Genomic DNA, 9,413 nt, shown 5'->3' with positions numbered 1-9,413 from the left:
TTTTTGGGACAGGATTACGTTTTTTTCCTGACAATATTTAAAGTTTTTGATAAAAACTAATGATTATCCCATTTAAAGTCACTATAGTCACTAGAGCTTCGTATGTGTATTAATCTGTTGCTGAAAATAATCCCTAACTCTAATTTAAAGCTGGGGTAGGTAGTTTTTTTTTGGTGTCATTGGGCACATTTTTTTTCACAAGAAAAGCCAAACTTTAAGTAAGGTTTGCTCAAACCACAGTGCCCAGTGTTTTGTTTTTGTTGCATTTTTTACAAATTGCTTTTAGAAAAACAAAACTTAATATTTTTGACACATTTTGAAGATTTTTGTCTTCAGTAGGAATAAATGAGTTTGGGTCTGAGCGCAACAGACACCGTAGAGAAGTCTGAAAGTATTATAGTACAAACGCATGGTTGGTTTTGGTCTTTTAATGGGATTTGTAAACAAAAAAAAGAACACCAGCCTCTTCTTTTAAGGGTTCAGAGGCTGCCAGGGAGGCTTCATTGAGAAACATTATTTCTTCTTTCAGGGAGTCCTGGTCGAGAAGGGAGTGCAATTGGAGTATACAAAACACACATGCGCGCGCACACACACACAAACATGAAAGAAAATGTAAATCTTTACGAGACTTGACTCTTAATATTCTCTGTGCAAAATGAGGGTAAGAAGTCTATTGCTTAGTAAATGTTAGTAGTACCACAATGTCATCATAGCAACCTTTAGAAATATGTGCTTTTCTAAAATCCTGTAAATTTCCTGTCCTGTTGGATGCAGATAATACTTTAAAAAAGCATTTTTAGTTTTTATAAAAAAAAAACATATATATAAACCAATGTCCTGCCTGCTCTGTGCGATGATTGAATGTGGTGGTTGTTATGGTTTTTATGAGAGTTTGTTTATTTCGTGTAACTGCAGATAAACTCACCGCTAACTCTACTCTCTCTCCTCCTAAACAAGAAGAAATTCATTCTTTGCTACTCCTCCACAGACTCCTCCACTGCTGTCAGCGGAAACAGACAGATGAAGAAAAATGAAGTCACATCATGTCTCTGGGGTAGGCTTGAATCTCCTGCAAATAAAAAAAAAGAAAAAAAAAAAGGCCACAGATTTCGCCCCCCCCCCCCCCCCCCCCCCCCCCCCCCTCTCAGACACAGTCTAGTTCATTTCACTTCTGTTATCAGGTGTGAACCGCGCAGAGGGATGGGTGTGTTGAGTCAGTCGTCCTCCGGGGATCTGTTTGTCGGACCGGTCCTGCCGCGCCCCGTGCTGAGGGATCAGTGGACCCCCCCGTTGAAGGACTTCCCATACGTGTTGAAATCGGTTTCTACGAAATGTGTATTGACAGGCTGCTTGTACAGAGGGTTGGAGGCCTGAAGGGGTGAGAAAGAGAAAAAAACTTAAAGTCAAACAACGGCACAAGATGAGAGCTTTGAACATCTATGACACAGGCTCTGCGGATATTAGCTTGATACAGATGTGAAAGTATCAGCATATAAGTTGGGCAATAAGCAATAAGAAATTGCAGAAATGCAAAGATGATGTCCTCTAAATAGCACTGACAAGTTTATTTCTCAACTGTAAAATATTCAAATCGGTCCAAATCTTCCTATCACAATTCTATGATATCCAAATTCAACCTGATCAAAACTGTTTATGTTATGTCAACATTTTCAACAGCCTACCAAAGTTCAGACACGTGTGAATCTGAAACAGATTGCAAAACAGAAACCAAGGTGTCAGCGCTCACTGACTCTCATTTGAATTTACAAAATATAACACCGTTTTAAGTAAGTGTTTTTTTGTTTGTTGAGAATTTCCTCTGTTACTATATGTGCATAGAGAAGAGGCGCCGATACATTTCTTTTCATTTTCTGAGCCTCATTTTTATCTATATTGAAAACAAGTTTGGTTCTAGTTAGTCTTGTATTCCTCCGCAGCGCTGCAGAGGATGGTCAGGCTAGTCCACACAGCATCCTGGGATGGGAGAGAATCTTGCTCTGGTTTATTGGCATTTCTTTAAACCAATCACAACCATCTTGGTCGGCGCTAAGCAGAGTGAAAAGCCACAGTGCCTCTGCAAAATAACTTCAGGAAGGACCTTGTTTTGGTGGAAATGTGTAGGTTTAAAGGTTGATTTAGTCATGCGACAGAAAACTCAGATTTGATAGATAGTCTAGCTAACTGTCTAGATTTACCCTGCAGAGATCTGAGGAGCCGTTTACCATAGTCCTCAGAAATCCACCGGGGATTAGAATTCCAACACAATGCGGAAGGTTAGGGACATCTGGTGGAATTTCCGGCGGCAACAAAGCAATACCGGAAATAAAAAATCCTGGATATAGACTACATTCTAACAGATACAATAAACTTCCCAAATACAAAGAGGGGGATCGGCCTTACCATCTCGTATCGGGCTCGTGAGCGTGCACTCTGGAAGCGCGAAAACTCTCTCCGGTCATGAATGGTGATGAGCAACTTCCAGGCAGCAAGCAGCACCACGCCCACCAGGAGGATGCTGCCGACCACTGCCAGCAGCACCATCAGAGCGTCGGGACCACCCCCACACTCTGACACAGGAAAAAGGCAAATCAATTCACTCTGACATAGGAAAAAGGCAAATCAATTCTGATCTAATCAATCACTGTTGAGTACAATCTTGCCATCCCAGAGAGTAATGATCAAAAAGATTTGGAATAAACCAACCAACCCAGTTTCAATATCCTCTAATGGTGTTTTGTGTATGGAATTATGTAATTGTTGCCTGTCTGAAAGTTCTTCCCTCAGTTTATTACATTTTGATCTTGACTTGATCATCAAAATGCAAAAACATTTTAAGGTTACAAACCACACAGTAATATCTAAATGTCTAAACATTTCACATTTTCATTGGAAATCCATAGCTGACATTAGGTAATGCAGAAATGTTGTTATTGGGCGGTGCGTGGTCCCGGAAGGCTTGTATCACGTGGACATTCCAACAGGAATGTGTTGTCATTACTTAGAACTCCTCAAGGTTGTGACAAAAACTAAACACTATATCTTTAACGGGATAGTTTGCATGTTTTGAAATGTGGCTGTATGAGCTACTTCTCAATAGTCAGTGTGTTAGCTACAGTAGATGGCTGTCGGCATGCCCCCAGTTATGAAAACACACAGGAGCACTGACAGTGGCGCTAAGCTATGTACTGCTGTGGACAGGCGCAGCAGCCTAAACGCATTTTAGACAACAAAAAAATCTATATGAGTTTACGTTTACGGTATAATTAGAATTTTTTACCGCTTTAACTTTTTTATCAGACAGCCCTTTATGACGTGGAACTGTCTGTCCAAATTGGGGGGGCGTGCTGACCCCATATATTGTAGCTAACCTGCTGACTAAGGAGAAGCAGCTCATACAACCACGCTTCAAAAGATAAGAACTATCCCTTTTAAAGCACGGACTAATATTTAAAAGTTTGTAGTGGCGGTGTTGTCACTCCCTGAAGTAAGTCGGGTGCAGATGTGAGTCGCGCTTGCTCAGATTTAAACGGTTTACCGCATAACATGGCATACGGAAATTTTTGAAAACCATGAAATAATAAACCTCTCTCATTACAAACAATAACAGAAGATGGGAATCAATTCAAAAACGTTTTAGCCAGCTATGGTTGCTTGATTGTTGCGCAACCAAATGTAAGTTGAAGTCCTGTTATGTTACACAAGACAAAACAAACTAAACTATTGTTATGGTGGAGCTGTGGTGGTTGATTCTCCACTAAAAATACAATCTAAAGGCACATGGTTCTTTGCAGGTTAAAAAGGAGAGAAAACCTAATGTGTTGTTGTTAGGGGCACTGACCTGGTTCTTTTAGAGCTGTGAGGACGGATTGTCCGCTGGCGTGCTCGGAATACGTGAACTTCATGACACAATCGTTATCTGTCTTATACAGACAAAGCACAGCGCCTGGCTCCTCCGTTTCTGGAAGGGAAGGCGAGAGAGAAAAGGATACACTTCAATCGCTGAAAACAATCTTGGATCGGTTGAATCAGCTTCAAGTTAATACACTGTATGTAGCAGAATTGTACCACAAAAGGAGATGAGAAAAGGAAAGGAAATAACCTGAACAAAACGACAAGAGCAAGTTTAAAAACAAGAACAGCCACCCCAATCAAAGTCTTACTTGATTAAAATGAACTTTTACACACTACTTTTAATAACTACTTTGCTCTTTACTTTCAGTTAGAGAAAATATTCTAACAAAGATGATTTTTGTAGGAACTCCCTTTCTGCTAGTGTTTTGAAGGAAATACTATCATATTATTATTATTATCATTATCTGCCGAGGTTCAGCTTCAGATTTTGGAACATAGAGAGAGAAAGGAGGAAAGATGTGTGAAGTGAAACTGAAGTGGAATCCGACTCTTGAGGGGAAAAAAGGAAACACTTGTGAACAATCTCAACATAGCCTAAATTTCTTTGCTCTGAAATCACAACCGACAAATGAGACTGATATTCTGCTTTTTTAAGTCAATCTTCATCAACCCAAAAGCTTTAAAAGCTCACAGAGGAGGGTGATGTCACACTGCCCCCCCACCCTATCAGCACCTCCTCCTTTATTTCATGCACCAAGTATCTGGAATGTACATATGGAGCCTATTAAGGCCAGTCAGATGGCTGAACTCTGCTATGAAAGACGTCAGATCTGGGCCAGGGCCATGCGTGCTGGGCCAATATGGAATGGTCTTATAATAGTCTACGTAACTAAACACACAAGCGTCAGTTTCCTCTTTCTCCTCCATGCAGCATCACGGTGCCATGGAGGCCATAAATCACTGTGCACTAGAGCCCGACCGATAAAGGATTTTTAAGGACGATACCGATTCAAATATTTGGTTATTTAAAAATACGATATAACGGCATTTAACATTTTTTTTTTATCCAGAAACGCTTAACAAAACAAACAGATTTCCCTAACATTAGTTCTTTGTAGTTATTTATGAGTTTTCACTAAAATAATATAATAATGTGTTTTATTGTCAGACAAAACAGATGAACATCAAAATATATGAAAGTTGTGATAAATAAAATGTATAAAAATACAAACTTAAGATATAAAACTTAAAGTCCTTTGAAAAAAAACACAATTACAAAAAAAATAATCAGAGTGTTGCCAAAAGGGACGTTGTAGAGCGCCCTCTGGTGGACAAACTACACAACATCAACACTCAACCACAACATGGTTGACCGTTTTTATTTTATCTCGGCTGATCATTTTTTATGGGCCATTATAAGTGCCGATACCGATAATTGGGGAATGTCTAATATCATCGGAAATTATATTGGTCGGGCTTTACTGTGCACTTATTAATGCATTCCTAAACCTTTCCCTACAGGCAGTGACAGATGGTAAAAAACCCAGACAGAAACACTTACTGTTAACAAGGTCTGCACAGTTAGACCTGTACTTTCAGCTTTTAAAAATTAAATAAATAAATAACACATGAAAGAGGTGATGCTTTGTTGCAGGTTTGTTTAGTCGCCTTATTGAGAAGGAAGGGCAGATGTTAAACTTGAATGGTTTGAGCTCTTTGAACCAAATGAGGGGGTGTGTAGTTATTTCCTGCTGTGTGAAGTGAAGGTGTCCGTGGAGCTGCGAGAGGCCCACACAGACGGACACCTGCCACATAATAACATAAACATCGGGACACAACTGACCAGTGGGCCTGCTTTCATTATTAATCACACAACGTGTGTGAGGTGTTAAACAAGAAAAGATGTGAAGCCCCAAAAAAGCACAGAGAGCCGGTCTACAGCAGGGGCAGAGCCAGACTTTGTTAACATTTGGGGCTCAGCCCAAACTTTAGAGGGCGGGGGTCCAGGGTCTGGCTCCTCCAGGGAGAGTGTATTCCAATTTACGGCAGCTATATGCTCTATTTGTTAGGACTGGACCGCTACTGGTTTTTCAAGGCAGATACCGATACTGATTATTTGTAGTTAATGAAAACAATAACCAACATGCATATACAGTAGAGCCCGACTAATTCAAATATTTGGTTATTTCAAAATAACCGAAATTTCTGATAGATATTACGGGTTACGTAATTTTACGCCTCAACGCAGCGGGCCAGGGTTTGACTCCGACCTGCGGCCCTTCGCTGTATGTCATTCTCCCTCTCTCCCCTTTCATATCATCAGCTGTCCTATATAAATAAAGGCCAAAATGCCCCAAAAATAATGTTTAAGAAAAAATATACAAACTTAAGATATGAAACTTAAAATCTTTTGAACAAAATACAATAAAAGAAAATGCGAGTGTTGGCAAAAGGGACCTTGTGATAAAACTATGCAACGCCAACACTCATAACATGGTTGACCGTCGGTTTTTATTTTATTTTTTAAATATTCATTTTTTTGTCATTATAAATGATTCTGATGAATAAATATATACAAACAAAAAAACTGCCTTCATAAATGCCGATCCCGATAGTTTGGGAAACGCCTAATATCAGCTGATTATATCGACCCGCCAATATCAGTCGGGCTCTAACGTACAGTGATGCAATGTGCTAAATAGGTGTCGTGACAAAAAGCGATGCACATATAATATAATAAAGAATAATCTTTTTTAAAGTGAATAGGCAATAATTAACTTCCTTCAGTTAACTACACTCCATCTGGTTATTCTATTGTCAGTGCGTAAATATTTTAAATACGGCTATATTCAAATGACAGCATGGTGTTAAACCGGTAAGAGAATTTGTATGCATTACATCAGACGTGTTAAATGGGTCACGTCACACACAGCTGTATCACTGAACCAAGTACTGTACTTTGGCAGAGCTCCCAGCAATAACAGCATGAAAATTATAACAAAAAGTGACAGTGGAAGGAGGATCTAATGTGAAAAGGGAAACTGTTGCAGATGCAACAGATGTGAACACCTCCAGCCAACTGGTTGGTGTGGATGTGTAAGAATGTGTGTGTGTGTGTTTACTCACTGAGTGTCTCCACTGTGATGATTTCATCCTTGCACAGGCGCTGGCAGGTCTGGTTGTCTGCAAGCCGTCCGGAGTTGAAAAGCCGGCACTCGATACACTCCCTGAAGCAGAGAAGAGCTTACTGGAAAAGCCAAGTACAACGTGTACTGAAATCTTCTTAAAAAGACATCTTCTATCTTTATTCATGAGCTTAAACGCACCCTGAAAGCATAAATCCACACCAGGCCCTCACATTCTACTGAATTATATGAATATACTTAATTTAAATACTGTTTGTTGTTTGTTACTCTGGCTACGCAAGCTGTCAAAATTGCCCGGCAGCGCTGCTTTAAAACACCAGACGTTTTTCTGCAACAAACTGTCAGCAGCTGGACAGTGGGTGAACCGTGCGTCATGCAAAAAAACAAATACACTGCAGCCAGTGATTTTAATTACTGAGGTTTCTACTTGCATCAGTTAACGATGCCGGAGTAGTCACTTCAGGTTCTGCGACTTTTTACAGTGGCAAGTTTGTTTAAGTATGCATCTAAAATTCATTATTTTGTTCATGGTGGTGATAAAGAGAAGCTGTCCAACTTCTGTGCAAAGTCACACACCCCTCTCTTCTTGGATATTATACACTCAGCTGCCAATTCATTAGATACACCTATATAAAACTAATGAAGTCTTGCAATAAATCCTCCCTTTATGAAGGTTATACATCTGTCTTTTCGATATCCTGCTAACTAAACACAAAGTAGAACATAAACCCCACGATGCAGATAAACTATAAACCATGAGAAATGCACAGGCATGTACATTACAACTGGACATTTCTCGTGCTATTTGTGTAAGATTTTTGGCCGCTGCTTAGTTTCTTTTCATCTTTCAAATATGATGTTACTGGTTGCGCAATGGTTGACATGATACCCGGTGATGACCCGGTCTCTAAACTCTAGTCTGGTCAGGGGTCAAAGGTTGTTCCATAAAGATTTCCATTGCCTTGGAAAACTGGAGCCATGTGTACGTCAGGAGGGCCTGTTGAGAGGACACTGCAGTTATTCTGTCCACACAGAAGACCATTCTCTTTACTGGACGTCTGACATCGGCATTTAACCCCAACCTCAAAGAGCCTGAGCTGCAACGCTGAGCGATGCTGAAGTTCAAACAACGGGGCAATGGTTTCATTCCTCAAGGTCACAAATGGAATGAGAGTTATCTGAACAACTCGACTTAGATAAGTCCATAAGTGAGTGAGTTATGTGAGGGTTTTGACTTGTTTTTGGTTCTGATGTTTGACCTCTTCCCTATCCCCTCTGACTGCATCTCATCATACATCCTAGTAGATTCCTGAGGGCACCTTGTTTAAATTTTCCACTTTTTTTTTTTTTTTTTTTTTTAACAGCTTCCTCCCCTTGTCTCCATCAGGGGTGGGAAGTGCTCATTACAGTGTGGTTTGACTCTACCTTTTAGTGCCACAGGCATCGGGGCAGGTGGGACATTTCTCACAGGTATCTCCGAAGGCTCCCGGCTCAGTGCACTGACAGCGGCCGCAGACACAGTTCCCTCGCCCGCTGCACATCTGCCCGTCGTCCGCAATGCAGGGCGACGTCTCTGTGGAGCAGTTGCAGTTGTCGCCAATGTAACCGGCGTGGCATTTACACTCCCCACAGTGACATTCTCCGTGACCTGGGCGACAACAGAAGAACCAAGGAGGAAGTCAGCAGTGGTCGCTCTACAGTTTTAATGCAAATCTGTTTAAACAAGATAGACCGGATACCGTGAGACCATCCAGAAACACTTAAGTACGATAAATACTTATCACAGTGTGTTTCCCATAAATAAATAAAAAATATAAACGCATCATGTAACCAGTAGCCAATCTAGTACCAAATGCTCAACATATGCACAACAATTTCAGAAAACCATGTAGCTGGCAAAGAAAATCTCAGGCTCCCTCCAACAACGCTCATTAAATATGTATAAAAATAAAATCATGTTAATGTAAATAATGACATGAAACAATGAAATAGTGCAGCTTAAATTATGGAGATCACATAACATACTGTATATAAAATAAAGTAAGTAAATGTGGGTCGGACAGGTGTGCAGTAATTTCAAAATGAATGAACTGAATATATACAGGAAACTTATAAATGTATATGTATCACGAGAAGTAACTACCGGTCAAAGGTTTAGGGTCACTTACAAATGTCCATTATAGACAGAATACCAGCTGATCTGAGTGGGAGGCTGATCTTTAATGCAATATCCACATTACCCATTCATTCATTCCTTCATGTTCCAAAGGCACATTCTGTTCACTAATCTTAGTTTGTAATAATCTAATCGATTATTAAAAAGAATACCTTGTCTCCAGACATGTACAAATCAGAAAGAGTGACTGAAAGAGGATGGGAACAACTTAGAGTTTAGGCAAGAGTTCAGAAAAAACA

General features: G+C 40.1%; 1 protein-coding gene across 1 annotated transcript in view; it reads right to left on the bottom strand.

Annotated features, from left to right (window-relative positions):
- Nucleotides 1–412: 412 nt before the first annotated feature.
- The window catches only part of itgb5 (integrin, beta 5), a 53,116-nt gene continuing 44,115 nt past the window's right edge, over nt 413–9,413 (bottom strand). Inside the window, exons 12-16 of the mRNA XM_034885307.1 lie at nt 8,424–8,646; nt 6,979–7,079; nt 3,839–3,958; nt 2,401–2,567; nt 413–1,370 (exon numbers count right to left, since the gene is read on the bottom strand). Coding sequence (XP_034741198.1) covers nt 1,275–1,370; nt 2,401–2,567; nt 3,839–3,958; nt 6,979–7,079; nt 8,424–8,646 — 707 coding nt within the window. The 3' untranslated portion in view covers nt 413–1,274. The remainder of the gene's footprint in view (nt 1,371–2,400; nt 2,568–3,838; nt 3,959–6,978; nt 7,080–8,423; nt 8,647–9,413) is intronic.

This window comes from Etheostoma cragini, chromosome 11, assembly GCF_013103735.1.
Source record: "Etheostoma cragini isolate CJK2018 chromosome 11, CSU_Ecrag_1.0, whole genome shotgun sequence".
In the NCBI taxonomy this organism is placed as follows: Eukaryota; Metazoa; Chordata; class Actinopteri; order Perciformes; family Percidae; genus Etheostoma; species Etheostoma cragini.
This window is presented reverse-complemented; position numbering and strand designations above follow the sequence as displayed.